This window comes from Amyelois transitella, chromosome 20, assembly GCF_032362555.1.
Source record: "Amyelois transitella isolate CPQ chromosome 20, ilAmyTran1.1, whole genome shotgun sequence".
NCBI classification, from domain to species: domain Eukaryota; kingdom Metazoa; phylum Arthropoda; class Insecta; order Lepidoptera; family Pyralidae; genus Amyelois; species Amyelois transitella.
The window spans coordinates 9,465,816-9,485,209 of NC_083523.1; the positions used below are offsets into that span (position 1 = coordinate 9,465,816).

General features: G+C 35.1%; 1 protein-coding gene across 2 annotated transcripts in view; it reads left to right on the top strand.

Moving 5' to 3' along the window:
• The window catches only part of LOC106138981 (fibroblast growth factor receptor 1), an 80,948-nt gene that overhangs the window by 51,724 nt on the left and 9,830 nt on the right, over positions 1-19,394 (top strand). For both annotated transcript variants that reach the window (XM_013340308.2, XM_013340307.2), the window contains exons 3-6: positions 15,893-16,043; positions 17,259-17,380; positions 18,551-18,823; positions 19,189-19,374. In XM_013340308.2, the coding sequence (XP_013195762.2) occupies positions 15,893-16,043; positions 17,259-17,380; positions 18,551-18,823; positions 19,189-19,374 (732 nt within the window). The remainder of the gene's footprint in view (positions 1-15,892; positions 16,044-17,258; positions 17,381-18,550; positions 18,824-19,188; positions 19,375-19,394) is intronic.

Genomic DNA, 19,394 nt, shown 5'->3' on the forward strand with positions numbered 1-19,394 from the left:
TTCTTATCAATCAAGCTTATCAACGATCTTCCTAAAATTTCGCACAACACAAAAATAATCATATTTAAATATATCTATAATCTTTTTCTTAACCTACAAATGTTTAAAAAAAGCTACATATCGCTTCGATGGATCACCAGCTTTATGCTATATTTTTTACCTTTCCTGTGATAAAGACATCTGCTTTCAAGTGCACGCGAATGCCATACAAATAGCAATTCACACCCTCCACGAACGGAGATTAAAGGGAAGTTTTTATCTCGTCTGATAAGTTGGTATGCATTTACTTGATACATACATACAACATACATATGGTCACGTCTATATCCCTTGCGGGGTAGACAGAGCCAACAGTCTTGAAAAGACTGAATGGCCACGTTCAGCTATTTGGCATAATGATAGAATTGAGATTCAGATAGTGACAGGTTGTTATTGCTAGCCCATCGCCTAAAAAGAATCCAAGTTTGTAAGCCTATCCCTTAGTCGCCTTTTACGACATCAATGGGAAAGAGATGGAGTGGTCCAATTCTTTTATGTATTGGTGCCAGGATACACACGGCACGGCATTCACTTGATGCCAACATAAAATTCATATTTGAGTGCAAATGATCTTGATATCTTAATGTTATTTGCTAAAAATTGTGAATATAAGATCTAGATTTTATTACATACATACAGTCACGACTATATCCCTTGCGGGGTAGACAGAGCCAACAGTCTTGAAGAGACTGATAGGCCAAATCCAGCTGTTTGGATAAATGATAGAATTGAGATTTAAATAGTGACAGGTTGCTAGCCTATCGCCTAAAAGAAGCATCTCAAATTTGTAAGCCTATCCCTTAGTCGCTTTTTACGACATCCAAGGGAATGAGACGGAGTAGTCGTATTCTTTTTTTTTATTGATTCCGAGAACCACACGGCACTTCTTGATACACCTTCAGCCTTATCGTCTTAAAAAGTTTAAACCCAAACTGTGATACACCTCAAACGTGTCCTATTTGCAAATCGGATAACCGCTGACCACTGACCACTGACCACATCCCACATAACACGACTACCGCATGACCACCGTGGAACATAATTTGCGTAACTCGGCAGCCCCGTGTAAAGCGCTCACGAACCGCGAGCCACGCTTTGTGGTCAGGCCTTAAGGTGTGTTCACACGAATTCGCACCGCCCGCGTGGTTACTCACACTTCGTGTTTTTGTTGGGTAATTAGGTAAAATTTTAAACGTTTTAAAAGTATTTTTTTTTTCTGATTATTTGTTCTGATTATCAGACACCCTGTTTTAATCTATACTAATATTATAAAGCTGAAGGGTTTGTTTGTTTGTTTGAACTCGCTAATCTCAGGAACTACTGTTCGAATTGAAAAATTCTTTTTGTGTTGAATAGACCATTTATCGAGGAAGGCTATAGGCTATATAACATCACGCTGCAACTATTAGGAGTATATAGTCCAAGAGCCCGTGAACGCCAGACATACCTTATTTTGTAAAAGCTGAAAGTTTCTGTAAATATGCCTCTAGTACAGGTAGGAACGATCCCCACCTATGATACTCAGGCAGTGGTTGCTTTGGCAGGTAGCAGGTAATAAAGGTATACTTTTTTCAACCTGAAATTCCTTAATTTGTAAAGCTCAATTTTTTGATATTTTATCCGTAATAACACACAAACTCGCGTTACTCATTGCCAGACACCTACTATGGTTGCAACCCCTTGCCAGACACCCCTAAACTATAATATTTTGTAACTCTACTTACGTCATTTTGTAAAATCTGAATTGAATACATATTTTTCGGGGAATTATTCAAACAACGTTTCTGTAGTAGCCAGACATTTTTGAAGGTTCTATTATCCTGCCAGACGCATTGGAGTGAGCAAGAGTGCGGAGTATATGTAGTAACTGAAGCGAGTGGAACAGAGTGGGTATCGTTCAGTTCTGCTACCTGCCAAAGCAACCACTGCCTGAGTATCATAAGGTGGGGATCGTTCCTACCTGTACTAGAGGCATATTTATAGAAACTTTCAGCTTTTACAAAATAAGGTATGTCTGGCGTTCACGGGCTCTTACTCTAATATAAATAATGGAACATGTGAAAAAAACGGGGAAAATTATTCACCCTTGAGGGCTTGAGCTAAATAAAATAACTATTCCACGCGGACGGAGTCGCGGGTACAGCTAGTCAATAATAAGACCACTCTATCTCGTTTCCATGGATGTCGTAAAAAGCGACTAAGGGACAGGACTTTATTAACTTGGGATTCTTCTTATAGGCGATGGGCTAGCAAGCTGTCACTATTTGATTCTCAATTCTATAATTAAGCCAAACAGCTGAACGTGGCCTGTTAGTATTTTCAAGACTGTTGGCTTTGTCTACCCCGCAAGGGTTATAGACGTGTTTACATGTGTATATATGTACCTCAAAATCAGATAGATCCTAACAAACGTTGCTATATATACATATACGTACGGGACAAATAACACAGATTGAGTTAGCCTCGAAGTAAGTTCGTGACTTGTATTACGAGATACTAACTCAACGATACTATATTTTATAATAAATACCTACTTATATAGTAAACATCCAAGATCCAGACCAATTAGAAAAAGTTCTTTTCTCATCATGCCCTGACCGGGACTCGAACCCGGGACCTCCGATGTCACAGACAAGCGTACTACCGCTGCGCCACAGAGGCCGTCAAAGAAAGAGAAAGAGAAAGAGGCTAACATTGCCGTTAGCTGAAAAAAAGAATCCCAAGTTTGTAAGCTTATCCCTTAGTCGCCTTTTACGACATACATGGGAAAGAGATGGAGTGGCCCTATTCTTTTTTGTATTGGTGCAAGGAACCACATGGCACTGTATTGATTTCATTAGGTTTTAGAATCCTCAAATACTGACATGAACTAAAGTATTACTCAGGACTGCGTAGGAGTATAGTTTGTTATATATATATATACATTCTTTCCCGGAGGGATAGACAGAAATTTCACCTTTGCAACGATTCCTTCCCGTTTTCGTTTCATCCACATTCATAATTCTCTTCATGCAAGTTCGACATTTCGCCGTCGTACAAGTCAATAAAGGGAAAAGCTTAAAGATAATACAACTTAGAGCTCAATCATTATACAATAAAGTCTTTACGGGACCATAATTAATGTCCAGTTAATTTGCCAACTAATTACGACCAATAAAATGAGTACCGTATAGTATATTGGATAATTAGAAATAACAGCAATGTAGCTTGGTTTAATAGCTGTTTTTGTACAGTTATGAAGTTACAGAATAGGGCCACTCCATCTCTTGCCCATGGTTGTCGTAAATAGCGACTAAGGGATAGGCTTTTATACTTGGGAATCTTTGAGGTGATGGGTTAGCAAACTTTCACTTTTTAATCTCAATTCTATCATTAAGCCAAATAGCTGCGTGGCCTATCAGTCTTTTTAGAGCGTTTGCTCTGCCTACCCCGCTAGGAATATAGCCGTGACTATATGAATGTATGAATTAACGAAAGACTTAATTTAATTTTGATCAAGTTTATAAATACACCGGAACTTTACCCCATAATGGACAGACAGACAAAATCAACTAATATTATATCAAGCAAACGATTTGTGCGACCACGGAAGCTAGTTGGCGTGACAAACGACTTCCTAAGCTGTCGAAAGCTCTGATTGTGGAGCTTTCGGGCAGACCACGTGTGAAAATATTTAAATTTTAAATTTGAAACAACAAAATTTGGGTCATGTATCTACCTATATAAAAAATAATAAAAGCAGGTCTCAAATTGTAAGCTTCTGGACAGAAACGTGAGAAAATATTTAAAGTTTGATATTTTCATCATGACTTAAGTTAAAAAAAACAACATTTTTAGGTTTTGAACGTTGAAAGGAATTCAAAAATCAAAAACTTACAACATTAGTATGTAAAATATAATTATCGTAAGTACCTGTACACTGTAGCTAGCATAAAAAGGTTAAATAATGTTGACAAAACGGAATAAGTATGCAGTCGTCGGGTAGTCACTGATTATATACGTATGGTCTAGAAAATATCCAGTAAAACCTCGGGTCTTATCACCTTTAGTTCCTGTTTTTCCCGTAAGGGATAAAGACGTTAGAATTTTTTAAATATTTAATCTGCTTTGATTTATTTCGTTCCAAGAAATCGATTGCCCACAAATCAAACTAATTGAGAGCAAAATACAACGCACGCACGAACTATAAATAATTCCAAAATGGCGCCCCCTCCGCAAGACGACAAAAAGGGAAATGAAGTAAAAAAAAAATAACTATTAGCAGATATGCGAGGAATTATGGGATAAACGTGGTTCCCATTCCTGTGACTGTTGGGGGACCTTGGGAGATGGTTTGTGATAATTGCGGTTCTGCTGAAAACATTTTTTTTTCAAGGTTTTACTGCCCTGAGGAAAGTCTTTTATATATTTTAACGTGGTAGCGATGAAAAATCATGTCAGATGTTCTTGTTTCTACCCGTGCAGATTAAATAAGTCAATCTAAATAAAAAAAAAACATGGGATTATTTTATTCGGTGTTAGGAAACCGACCGTTATCAAAATTTCCATCAATATACCATTAACTTAAGGTGACGCCATATCTAAAGGGAAAATTGCCCTTCTCTATGCGATAATACAGTTTTTGTCGTCTATGCCTTAAATCTTCAAACCGAACTATCTAAGCATTGTTAGTATTCTATTTTCAATATTACATCTGTCATTACATCTTACATATCGTCATAGCGTTGTCAGCATTCCCTTATCATGCTGTTCCTCAACCTCTCATTCAGTTTTACACCGATCATACTCCATACCACTAATTCTGTTAAAACAATATTTTTTGTCAATTTCTCATTTCCACTAACATTATAAATGCAAAAGCTAGTAAGAATTTGTGATGTGTGTGTATGCTAATTTTTCACGCAAAAACTATTCAACTGTTCATGAAAATTTAAAATTTATACAAATTCAACTAAAACGAAATCATGGGCAACAGCTAGTATTAAATATTTTGAATTGAGTATTTCCCGGGCAATACGTCCACTTTCCCATCACTACAAGCTCAGTATTACACGCATGCGCACGACTATGTCACAGACGCGGCATGCATACTGACCTCAGGAATGCAACTTCAGTCTCTTCCTGCTTCAAATTGGTTGGAAAGGACGTTTCCGATTGTTTTGACAACTGTACGACATTGATTTTCAATATAGTCTCGACATAAAATGCTTGTATAACTGTACTAAAAATTACAAAGAACAAAAGACATATTATGTGTATATTTTTTCGATGCAAAAGCGGACATTATTCTCACATGACGTAACTAAGCAAAGTCTTTATAACTGACACTTATAATAATAAGGATATGAGGTGCCACAGAAAGATGTTTTGCGTTTAAATTCTTGATAGGTATATATTTTTATTTGAAAGTGTAGAATTAGATAAAGCATAACTGAGTTACTCTCAGATGTCTGTTCTACGCCGATGACATTGATTTTGTACGGCCAAATTGGTCTTCAATATTATTGATTTCAGAATGCATTTGTTTGAAATATTTGCCAACATTTCACGTCAAGTCACACAGAAATCGACACCAGCCGTAGCAGAAAATCACGTTCACAGGAAATTCTATTTTCATACACCATATCTCAACTGAATATGAGACCTGTCACACGATATATACAAACCAAATAAATCACAATAATAATCTGTAGCGCGAGGTAATATGGTGCAAAATTGAGTGGGTGATCGCTTTGACAGCTGTCAAATAGGGCTGAGCGCGTATCGTTTTGTGTTATCGATACTTTTTGACGGCGCGTGCGGTTTTTTAAATAGGAATGAAACGTCTTTTTAATGATGCTCCGTTCAGCTGTGACCGTTTAAGATTTGAGTGTGTTTATTTTTAGTTACGCTTTTTTATGCGAAATTGTGTGTGTCTATTTTGGGGAGATACACTTTAAACGTAATTGACGTAACTTGTCTGTTGAACTTTATAAACTAAAAAAGTTCCTCAGAAGTATAGAGAACAGAACTATAGCAAAGAAATTAACCACTTCAGAAAATAAGAGTGCAGTAAAATGAGATTGAAACTATTTCGAAAATATAATTCTTTAAGCACCAAAGGGAAAAATGTAATGTTCTCGCATAAAAACGAGACTATTAACATATTTCATAAAAAAAAAGAAAGAAGAAAACATAGTAAAATATTTTTCGTACGACAAAAATTATACACCACACAGCCATTAGAAAAGTGATCTTGTCCTTTCCGACCCGTGAAACACCTAATTGGTTCATCTAGATGTTTCCAGTTAACTTTCGGATTGCCTATTTTAAAATTACATAGTTCAAAAGGTACTTAAAAATCTACTGTTCATCGTGAATCAGATCTTATTTCTTTGTGTATTCCCAGTCAATCGATCACACGCACCTTGGTGGGACAAATTCTCCTTAATCTAGTAAAACTTTGAAACTAGATAACGAAAAGCCCTTATTAACTCATTGAAAGTATAATAAAACATCAAAAGCATATTTAGATAGGAAGCTATTACCGAGATTTGTCGCCGAGAAGATGAAAAGAAATATTTCGGATCGCAACACCGATATAAAATAGAATTTATTAAAAAAGACACCGCCACATCCGCTTCCCGGAGAAAGAAAGATGGCCGCCGGATATACGACGTGTTTTAGGAGTAGAAAAGTTTGTAAGAAATTTATCATGAAATAAATATTAACATACATACATATACTCGTGTCTTTATCCCTTGCGGTGTAGACAGAGCCAACAAACTTAAACTGTAGTTTCCGGCATTAATAAAAAAAAACTAAAAAACTACGCTTTATTGCTAATCAAACTAAAAAATAGAAAATAAAAATTAATGACAAAGGAATTATAAAACAGTAGTAGTAAGTCGAACAATCAGTTATAGTCAATTACCTCTGATTAAAATTATAACAAAATTAAATTTATAAACAAAACAATTTAAATCTGAGTAAAAAGCGTGGGGTGCCTGATGTAGTAAATATTAAAATCATTCTATTAGCATATATTTATGACAAGAGAGTTATGAAAATGAAGTAAAATGCACCCCACGCTTTTTACTCTGATTTAAATTGTTTTGTTTATAAATTTAATTTTGTTATAATTTTAATCAGAGGTAATTGACTATAACTGATTGTTCGACTTACTACTACTGTTTTATAATTCCTTTGTCATTAATTTTTATTTTCTATTTTTTAGTTTGATTAGCAATAAAGCGTAGTTTTTTAGTTTTTTTTAAACTATTATTTAATTTTTTATTACTTATATATTTTTTATTGCTTTAAAATATTCTACTAATTCTACTATTGTTTCTAATGGTAATTCTAAATGGAGCGATGCGATGAAATAAAAAAGTCTCAGGTTAATAGTAACATTATATGGAAATATATTACATCTCTTTTTGGACTCCTTATACGTCAGAACTTCTTGGTTTCTTGTATAGAGATTACTGGCAATGGTGCTATCTCTGTCTCTCTTACTCTCATACGAAGGATCTAAAAATGAATTTATTAATCCTGGCAGTTTTAATAAGGATAATGAGAAACTCTTATCAAAATATTGCATTGTCATCGGTCCTTGATACGTGTACAAAGTTTCAAGTTGATCAGACGTTTAGAAATCAGTGAAAATTAAGCTCAAAGATTCCGTTACATACATACATACATACATACATACATACATACAACCCAAGCTAATAAAAGCGTAGTAAAAAAAGAATAGGACCACTCCGTCTCATTCCCTTGGATGTTTTAAAAGGCAACTAAGGTATAGGCTTATAAACTTAGGATTCCTCTTTTAGGCGATGGGCTAGCAACCTGTCAATATTTGAATCTTGATTCTATCATTAATAATAACAGCTGAACGTGGCCTATCTGTCTTTCAAGACTGCTGGATCTGTCTACCACGCAAGAGATAAAAACGTGATTACATGTATGTATGTGTATGAGTAATAAATGCAAAATAAACGATGCATAATAAAATAGAAATGACAACATATACAGCAAGCACACTATGACGTCTCGTTGAAATGATTAATAACGCACTATGTTTGAACGACGGCTATCGGAAATAACATATATATATATATATATATATCTTAGAGATTGGCATATTTACGTAGGAAGGTCAGATTTTGAACGAAAACAAGATGAACTTCTTGAAACGTTAAGATTATTTATACAAAGAATTACATACAGATATAAAATCACGTTTCTAACAAGGACGGGATGAGACGACATATCTTTCCACTTGCCACGATCCCTGCATACTTCTTTCGCTTCATCTTTTTATCAATATTTACATACATACTTTCCCGGAGGGGTAGGCAGAGACTACCTCTTTCCACTTGCCACGATCTCTGCATACTTCCTTCGCTTCCTCCACATTCATAACTCTCTTCATACTTGCTCTTATATATGTAGTGTGGTTCCCGGCTCTAGAATAGGACTACTCTATGTCTTTCCCAAGGATGTCGTTAATGGAGCACGCATTAGTGATATGCATTTTAAGTAGGAATAAATATCTTGGTTTACATTTATATCCTACACGAACTAGTTGAAATCGTAAGCTTAAACTAAAAAAATAACTACTACTTAAATAAAAAAATGCTTGTGACAGTGACAGAAATTTGTAGTAGACACCTGTAATTTGCCTCGCACTATACGGCTGATGAATTAGGTTAGAGGCCGAAAGGACCCTATCAATCCCGCGGGAACTCTGGGATAAAAAGTATCCTATGTGTTATACTGGGTCTTCAGCTACCCACATACCAAATTTCATCGTAATCGGTTCGGTAGTTTTTGTAAGAGTAACAAACATCCATACTGACATCCTGACATACTCACAAACTTTCGCATTTATAATATTACATACATACATACATATGATCACGTCTATATGCCTAACGGGGTAGACAGAGCCACCAGTCTTGAAAAGACTGATAGGCCACGCTCAGCTGTTTGGCTTAGTGATACAATTGAGATTCAAATAGTGACAGGTTGCTAGCCCATCGCCTAAAAGAGGAATCCCAAGTTTATAAGCCTATCCTTTAGTCACCTTTTACAACATCCGTGGGAAAGAGATGGAGTGTTCCTATTCTTTTTTGTAATGGTGCCGGGAACCGCACGGATATTAGTAGGATACTTGAATTGAATACAGAAATAAAGTCTCCCTTCGCGAGACTGACTGAGACTGAGGCGACTCCCACGCCGCAGTCTGGACGGGAGCCAAGCAATCAAAAACCCATACAGCGTCTCTTCTTTCATGCTATAGAGCATGTAAACAGTAGACACAACATTGCGTGTTGTTTTTGTAAATAGAAGGGTTGATTATTATAAGAAAATTACCGTAGAATAAGTTTCAAGGTCCACAATTAGTTTATATTTAAAGTTAAAATGAAAGTAAAAATAACTAAGTGTTGTCATAATATATACAAAGAAAATTACCAGAATTTTTTTTAATAAAAACAAAAAAACTAAAAAAACCGTTATTTATCATTCCTGTGGGAAACTAAAAAAAAACATGTCATAGCGTTCCTCTACGTGCCCCAAGGAACATACTCTAAAAAGCAAAAAGAAAATATAACCAAATAATGTCATTATGAAATATTTTTAGTTCATTTTGCAGTAATAACAAATATGGTAACGTATGGGATAAATATAGTTCCCATTAAATAAATGGCATGTCTTTAATTGTATTGCTAATGATATATTTTCATTTTTTTTTGAGTATTGGATCGAACACTGAAAGCCTTAAAAATTTTGTGAAAGCAAATAATTAAGCTTGTTTTAGACTTCAGCTAAGCGCGTTAATTTTGTTTTGAACTTCGCATTTATCAGTTTTTATCTACAGAACTTTAAATTGACTAGCTGTCCCGGCATACGTTGTTTTGCCATATGAATAATCTTTAAGTAATTTCTAGTTAAAAAAAAATGTTAAGGGACAACCCTTATCACTAAGGGGTATGAAAAAAAAATTCCCAGACCTACTCAATATGCTCACAAAATTTCACGAGAATCGGTCAAGCCGTTTCGGAGGGGTACGGGAACGAACATTTTGACACGAGAATTTTATATATAAGATTACACATGTTGTGTCAAAGGCTCACACGAAACTATCTCCGACTAATAACTTCTATCGCGTCTATTGTTTCTTTGGTCATTGGACCGCGTGGTCCAAATTTCGCACGCGCTAAATTCGCTCATAAATGTTTATCTTTACAATGTGCATTTGCCGCGTCAGTTATTGCTTTTTTTTTAATATAATTTCTCCGTTTTCGCGGAACTCAGTTCGGTTCAAAGATTTATTCTTGTTAAGTAAACATTATATCAAAGCATTATTGTTTTAGGACTGTGCATTATTAGCTTACAGTTTGTCATGGTAGGGTTCAATTAATTATTAATAACGAATATTCTCCTTTTAGGCGATGGGCTAGCAACCTGTCACTATTTAAATCCCAATTATACCATTTAGCCAAACAGCTGAACGTGGCCTATCAGTTTCTAAAGACTGTTCGCTCTGTCTACCCCGCAAGTCCGCAGGGGATATAGACGTGATTATATTTATGTAAAGAACATGCCTTTTCTATTAATATTATGTATAAATGAGAAAGTGTTACGCGGGAAATTTTGGCAAAGTTACATGACAAATTTTAAGTACGAACACTCAGCGGTTTGTCAGTCAGTGAGTTAGTTACTCAGTATGTAATGGAAGAGTTATATATATATATCTATATTTCCAAAAGCAGAGCGTGCTTCACCTTCCCTCGTCGACTTTTAACCCGTCATTTGCCCAAAACAGAACTGTATTGTTTTCTCGTCTTTGTTTGGTGACAATGAGCAGTTCCAAGTTAATTGTTGTGTTTGGTTTGTTAACCCTATAATCTGGGACAATTATGGCCGGGCCGAACAATACTCGTAAATCTAAACCTTCAACAGGTTTGGTGGTCGTTTCGGAGCGCGTGTGTCTAAAACTTGAGCCGTCATTGTTCTTAAAATTTAACGACCTTTTGCGCGTAGCAGCCACGAAGGGAAATTTTAATATTTTCGATCGATCAGCATTGCTTGACGAATAAATAATAATAATAAATAAATCTCCTAAATATCAAACAATAATCAAACCTTTATAAGCTGTCAAATATTTTCATCTATACTAATATTATAAAACTGAAGAGTTTGTTTGTTTGTTTGAACGCGCTAATCTAAGGAACAACTGGTTCGGATTGAAAAATTCTTTTTGCGTTGAATAGACCATTTATCGAGGAAGTCTTTAGGCTATATAGGTAACATCACGCTGCAACTATAAGGAGCAACGAAATAATGGAATATGTGAAAAAAAACCTGGGAAAATTATTCATCCTTGAGGGCTTCAATGATGCCCAAAATAACTATTCCACGTGGACGGAGTCGCGGACACAGCTAGTTACTATATAAAAGCTAAAAATAAAACAAATCCATACATCTGAATGAGACTTTTCAAGGCTGTTCGCTTTAAGAATTCCGAAGATAAGTACATTTGGTCTTAAAGCCTTCTTGCCCTGATAAGGTAGCTATATAGAAGTGACTATACGTACGTATGTTAAAAAGAACTATAAATTGAACTTAATTTGTGTGCCGCATTTATGTTTTTAAATTTCTAGGTTATTTTAAATTGTCATATTTAATTTTTTTTAAATACTTAACTTCAACCAAATCCCGATGCCATTCACACACTTGTAAAGTAAAAGTTTGATATTATACAACCTACTCATAATTTCTAAAAATATTCTCAATAAATTCAGTCTTCTGTGTGTTCTAATGATTTATACTGGCGCTACACAAACTTTTATTTTTCGAATATGACGGCCAGTAATTCAAAAACAGAATTATACAGAGACTAACAACGGCTCGGAATAAATCATTTCGAAATTCAAACAGAAATATTATTTTCGTTCCGTGTTTGTCAAAACGCCATTGTTTTAAAAATAACGTTCTTTCGATTGAGTGGTGAATGTCTTTTTTTTTAATTTTTATTTTTAAGGCCCTTGGGTGCAGGCTGCATCTGCTCAACACATGCAGCCATAAACACGACCTTTAAGGAGTTTGCAAAAACAATAGTGATGTGACAATCAGTAACTTAAAAAAATACTATTTTTGTTTAAAATGACGAAGGAGTAAATTTACTGTTCTGTCAATTCTAAGCATTCAAGCTGACCAATCGCAGAAAGCTATTTATTACTATCCATACTTTGTTCCATGTAATTAAAAGTTATTACAATAATTACTAATAAACGTATTAGAAGATTAGATCAAGGAACTGATTTTATTATAAAAAAAGCATACCTATCTACTAACCTTAGATGTCTGTAGATACTTGTCTGAAAATAACATAATATTTTTATTACTGTAAGTTAAGAAGACAGTGAAATTTTTGTTCATACTTTATTAAGTATGTTTTCCATTGGGGTAGGTAGAGACTATGTATTTCCACTTCCCTTATGACTTCTTTTGCTCCTTTCACACTCATTATTTCTTTGCAGATATGTTAAAACAATAACGATAAATAAGACAAAAACGTGGCACTCTTTTTTCAGTGGGCATTTAAAAATGATGTAGTTTTATCGATATATCGATGACGCACAAGTCACATCCCTATGCTGGGTCATAATTCGCAGGCCACAAATCTCGGCCAACTCTGTCGAACAAAGGTCCTTGCAATGTTACTGGATACGTGACAATGTGGCTCTAATTAATGGCATCCATGGTGTCTGGATGTCCTTAAATGTTTTATGGCTTTTAAAATTAATGATACTTACTTCGAAGCTAACTCAATCTGTGTAATTTGTCCCGTAGATATATATTTATTTATTCACTAGCTGTGCCCGCGACTTCGACCGCGTGGAATAGTTATTTTTGTCATCAATGAAGCCCTTAAGGATGAATAATTTTCCCCGTTTTTTTTCACATTTTCCATTATTTCTTCGCCTTTATAGTTGCAGCGTGATGTTATATAGCCTAAAGCCTTTCTCGATAAATGATCTATTCAACGCAAATTTTTCAATTCAAACCAGTAGTTCCTTAGATTAGCGAGTTCAAACAAACAAACTCTTCAGCTTTATAATATTAGTATAGATTATTTCATAAAAAATACTTGGCAAATTAGGCAGATTGAGATTTTTAGTAAGAAAAATAAGCTCGAGATTTGTGTACTTACATATACTTAAAGTCTTTTTGCTCCTGGCGTTAGTTCCAGTGATACCCTCTCCTGTCTAGAGTGAAGCCCAGGGCGCGCCTTTTGATGATGGTCCAGCATTGAGTTAGTCAGTTATTTTAACACGAAGCGACTCCCGTCTGACCTTAGCAACCTTGCTGGGTAACTTCTGTTGACATACATACATATAATCACGTCTATATCCCTTGCGGTGTAGACAGAGCCAACAGTCTGTTGAGAATGGCCTAAATAATGGTAAAATAGGTTTAGAATAACTTTATTCTCATAAGATTTACATTAAATAAATCACTTACTGAGAAAACAATATTTATATAAGTATGAAAAAGAAGATTTTTGATCTTTTTTTGTATATAAAAGAAGTAAAATATATATGTGTTTTATCTGTATCAATATAAATTCGGTAGCCTTCCGTAAAATGGAGAGTATATACTACTGTGAACCGCCATAAGCGGGGCTCCAAAAATAGCGAAAGATTTGCGACGCACCTGTGTCTCGTAAATCGCCGTGTTTATTATTTCAAGTCCGCTACCGCACTTCTACCTGGATCATGTAAACATGTGGGGTTACTCAGTGTTATGTTATATAAATAGGAAAGATTCACATACATACATACATACATTTATACTAATATTATAAAGCTGAGGAGTTTGTTTGTTTGAACGCGCTAATCTCAGAAACTAGAGGTTCGAATTGAAAATTTCTCTTTGCGTTGAATAGACCATTTATCGAGGAAGGCTTTAGACTATACCTATAACATGCTGCAACTAGTAGGAGCGAAGAAATAATGGAAAATGTGAAAAAAACGGGGGAAATTATTCATCCTTGATGTGTGTGTGAACATGTGACTCAGTGATGCCCAAAATAACTATTCCACGCGGGCGAAGTTGCGGGCACAGCTAGTGTTATATAAATAGGAAAAAATCACATACATACCAACATATATAGTATAGTATCATTGAGTTAGTGTCTCGTAACACAAGTCTCGAACTTACTTCAAGTCCAACTCAATCTGTGTAATTTGTCCCGTATATTTTATTTACTACATTATTATCTTCGACTAGCTGTGCCCGCGACTTCGTCCGCGTGGAATAGTTATTTTGGGCATCATATTTATTTTTGCAAACATCCTCCTCGGCTTTATCAATTATAGCTGCTAATTATTATGCGACTTGGCGACGACTTGGCCAACATCATTACCCGCGACCGAACGGAGACCGTATATATGCGTTTAGGGTGAGAGGTTGTGCGTTTGTGTGTTTGTTTGTGCAAACCAATGTTAGCATATATCTCCAAAACTACTGGTCCGATTTTAATAAATAAAAGGTCAGGCGGTCACGCGTATTAGAAAGAACGCTGGTTCGCCGTATTAAATGTTTCGCTGCAAATTGCTTATAACGACTATATCTCAAAACCTATTCGTCTGATTTATATACTGTAAATGGCAATTTTAGTCTACATGAAAATCCGAAAGTAATAAACATATTTATTTGGATAAGGATTAATACTGAATTAAAGAAAATTGGTTTCAAAATAACTCATGTTTATAATGAAAAAATAATCTTAAAAAATGAACATAAAAGTGGTTATTGTAAGTAAACCTTAAGAGATAGATATATGCTCTCGCGGACTTTTTTGTGGCAAAAAATAAGTACTTCACATCTTTAGTACATTGTTTTACTATATCTTTGTTGGTTTGCGCAGCGTTCGCGTGGAAAGCTCGCAGATGGCCGACTCATTCAACTTTCACCTGCATTGTTGACGTTTCCCGTAGGAAATCCGGGATAAAATAATAAGCCTATAGCCTTCCTCGATAAATAGACTATCTAACAGTGAAAGAATTATTCAAATCGGTTCAGTAGTTTCTGAGATTAGCGCGTTTAAACAAACAAACAAACAAACAAATAAACAAACAAAACAAACTCTTCAGCTTTATAATATTAGTATAGATTTGTAAATTGGTTCCAACTTTTTAAATGTTGTACCAATGACACAAAACAAAAAAGAAGTTGGTAGCTCGTGTTAACGTGTAATAACTCAAATACTTATTAGTATTCTTGCGTAGGCGCCTATTTTATGGCCTGAGAACGTCAAGCAAGGTTTGTTTTAATCATATTCGCATTATATTTATATTTCTTCCATGCAGAATGTTGTGTCACGATGACATTGTTATGTGGGAAAGTTATTATTTTATTTTAATGAATTGTGTAAACTGAATTAATGAATTTCATAGAAATTGAAAGTGTAAAGTGAATTTCAATGCTATGTTTATAAATAAACTAGCTTTTGCCGGCAGTTTCGTCTGCGTGAATTTAGCGCTATCTACAAAAAGATACCAATTTAACGCCACCTACAAACCAATACAGGTTTTTCACAAATCTCAAGAGAACTAGTTATAGTTTTGAAACGTGAAGAGATAACAAACAAACCAACTTAGGTACTATCGTATTTATATTATTAGTTGGGATTTGGCTTTGGGATTATGAGTCGTATGTAATTGTAAAGCAGTCATTTTATATTTTTTCTGATCTAACAGTCTCCCTAAAGGACCTTTAAAGCTTAATTTTAATGACCTTTATAAGTTATCGACCACGCGAACATATTTTGATGACCAAATATGATTTGTTTCAGATGAGACGTACAGCGTCATAACAGCGTCTCCGAGTGAGCGATTGAGGCTGCTCTGTGGACTCAGGTCAGCCAGGGGTAGAGTGACAGAATGGTTCAAAGACGGAGAGCCTGTGAAGCAGAGTAAGAGGATATCACAACAGCAGAAACAATGGTAAGAGTCGTTAAATTAAATTCATAATTTTTATCCAATGTTATGGGACATTTCAACATCATTTAACAATTGTTATATCTTTTGGTCTCACAACATTGGTTGACGTCAAACAAATTAATAAGAAGAAGAGCTGTAATTCCTCCCACTCAATATTATTCCGACAGATGTTGTATTTAATCTGATCTGCATACCACCAACTCCATAAATCTGAAAATTATGAGCCCTTATCTGTGAAGGCAAAATATCTGGATGATCCTAACGTATCATTATTGACTGATGCAATGGTAGCTATTTGAGGCGAGCGAAGTCAAAACATCAACGTAATGAATCATGTCTCCGCGAAACTATGAGAAATGGAAACAACGTTGATGCTAAAACTGTATGTGTTATTTAGTTAGCAAGATGATGGATTTGTGAGAAGAGCGTTGGTGGTTGAATCGGTAAGGTCTCCGATTAAAATGAGTGATGCGCAGAAAGGCACAGGTTCAAATCCCACCTCGGCCATGTACCAATGACTATTTTCAAAGTTATGTTCATTACTTTGAATACTTATCGATGCTCAAACGGTGAGGGAAAAACATCGTGAGGAAACCTGCATATTCAAGCGACTAACCATATATTTAATACGGATTAGGTTTACCTGCAAAGGTTAAGGAGGTCAGATGGGAGTAGATTCGTATAAAAACCTGACTCACCGAATCAAGGATCCATGGTCAAGGGAAGGGCATAACCCGGTATCCTTTACAGAGAGGTGAGGATGCAACCGGGACGAAAGCCAGGAGGAAGATGATAGATTTGTGACGTCGCATAGTTTACAGATCCAAATAAAGGAATCTTGGTTATATAGCAAATAGTATAGAGTTACGAAATTCAGATTATTCTGGTTTTGTTTATACTTTGTAATTATGGTAAAAGGTAGTAGCTTTAAATATCTTCTTACATAGATATGAGATGAGACTCCTTAAAAATAATACAAATACGACGGATCTTACGGAGTAAATGAATTGAGATATAGAGATGATGTGATTTTACTCGCTCAAGAACTAAAAAATCCACAGAATATAAGCATTTTACCTTGATTGAATTACAATCTGTGCGGGAAGAGATGTAGAAGAAAAAACGATTTTTTCTTCGTGTCAAAATCAGTAAAACTTGACTCTTGACTAACTCAAACAAATTTTAACCAGCTGTTGATTCAATTTCATTATTTTCCAGGTTACGAATAAGGAACTTCCAACCTGAAGACGCTGGTGTCTACAGCTGTCGGCCATCAGACGGCGGCAGTCATTTGAACGTGATCATCAGACAGAAGATCATCGAAAATCAGTATGATCCAGGTTGGTTTATTTCTACTTTTTCTTTTGGATGTGGCAAAGAGGTATGAAGACAAAGTATGCGAAATTAAAGGGTTAAGGATGGTTATCGGTGTAAAAGTGAGTGACAGAATAAGGAACAGCATGATAAGGGAATGCTGTTATTTGAAAGAAGATTGAGTGCTAGGAATGGAAAAGAAAATATTAAAATGATTTGATCACAATGCTGAAAAAGCAGATATAAGGTTATATACTAGGTTAGTTGTAAATGAGAATTGTATGGTTTAGGAATTGAAGAAGAGTGGGAATGTCTATGAGAGCGTTGGAAGGCCTTCAGTAAAAGCTTGAGTGATCACCATAATATATATTTTCGGATCAAAACTCAGTAACACACTCCTGTTAAAAACATTCAAGCAACTGCATTCAGACAATATTGCAGAAATTCTTTCACAACCGCATACACTCACCACATGTTCACATTCAATGTTAATTTATTAACAAGCCAGTACATAATAAATTTACTCCGTAACGATGAGAAGAATAACCCCCATTCCAAATATAGTCCACGTTGCAAGTTCGAAATTTACATTAAGAATTTGCTCAATTCTGCTCTGAACCCTGCCTTTGGCTGCACTCTCAGTTATTTCCATATCGACGTCTTTATGAGCCATCCAGATGTGTAAACATCTAGCGAAGCCGGATTCAGCACTGCATTCATGTGTGCATTATCTTTAACGCTCGGTACATTTCCGAATGCGTTTCGGCAATTTGATCTTACGTTTGTTTCCTGTAGTTTCAGTGGATTGTTTGCAAGATTCCGTAAGATCTTATTATACTTATAGCTTTTTTTTCATTTTAATTTTTTAAATGTGAGTTATAATTGTATTCTTACTATATGCGTTGAACTGAATTGCGATGCGAGATGGAAATATGGTGTGTTTTTAAATTTGCACCATTTTGATGGCACAATTAATTTGATAAAACCGGTTAAAATTATATTGATATACTTAAGTATCACGTTTCTTTCCTTAAAGGGTAGACAGAAACTACTTACAACTGTAGAAAAAGTGAGAAAATAAAAATAACTTTTTGAACTAAATTGATAGTGTAAAGTTGTGCCATACCAATGTAATACTTCTAGATCAACAAATTAAACAATTTAATTATTGATGATATTTTTGGTCTTTATTACAGAGTATCAATCAGATGGAGAACTCAAAAGGAATCCAGCAGATGTAGATGAAACTATACAATCACTAGAAGACGACCACAGAGAAAACAAAAATAATCGATCAGCAAGAAATCTCGCATTCAAAGATGACAATACAAACGAAGATTCATACAATATAGATGATTATGAAGATGAACCGATTGGCAAATATCCTCCAAGATTTATAAACGAAAGAATGTTTCTTCCTAAAATAAAATCAGCTGGAAGTTCTGTCAGACTGAGATGTGTGGCTGAAGGTAATTTATGTAATAAACTTGTTTTAAATACCATTAATAAATTTATGACATCAAAGAGAAATTTAAGAGAGAGTGTGTAATTGTTGTTTTTGTTTTAAGTTAGTGTATTAAAAACTGTGCATTCATTTGTACAAACATCCAATCCTAATGTCCAAATGTAGTAAATAAAGTAACTTCTTCAATTACAGATATTTATTCAACTTTATTTTTTAAATTTAGAAGTTTGAGACATTCATCTGATTACAAAATCACGGTGAAATATGATTTTACACCACGAGTTTATTTTCAGACAAAGATCTTCGTTGCTGTAACATAATTATGTTCGTGAAACTAAAAGCATTTTTACGACGCTCGTAAACTTACAGGGAATCCAACTCCGAACATAACGTGGACGAAAGATGGCGCGGCCATAACGCGGGATCCTGAACCGCAATTCATAAAGTGGTCACTAGAATTGGAAGATCTGACGAAGGATGATGAGGGGAACTACTCTTGTGGTGTGTGCAATGAACTGGGCTGCATTGAACATGGCGTGGAATTGACTGTTATTGGTATGAATCTGTTTACTGAA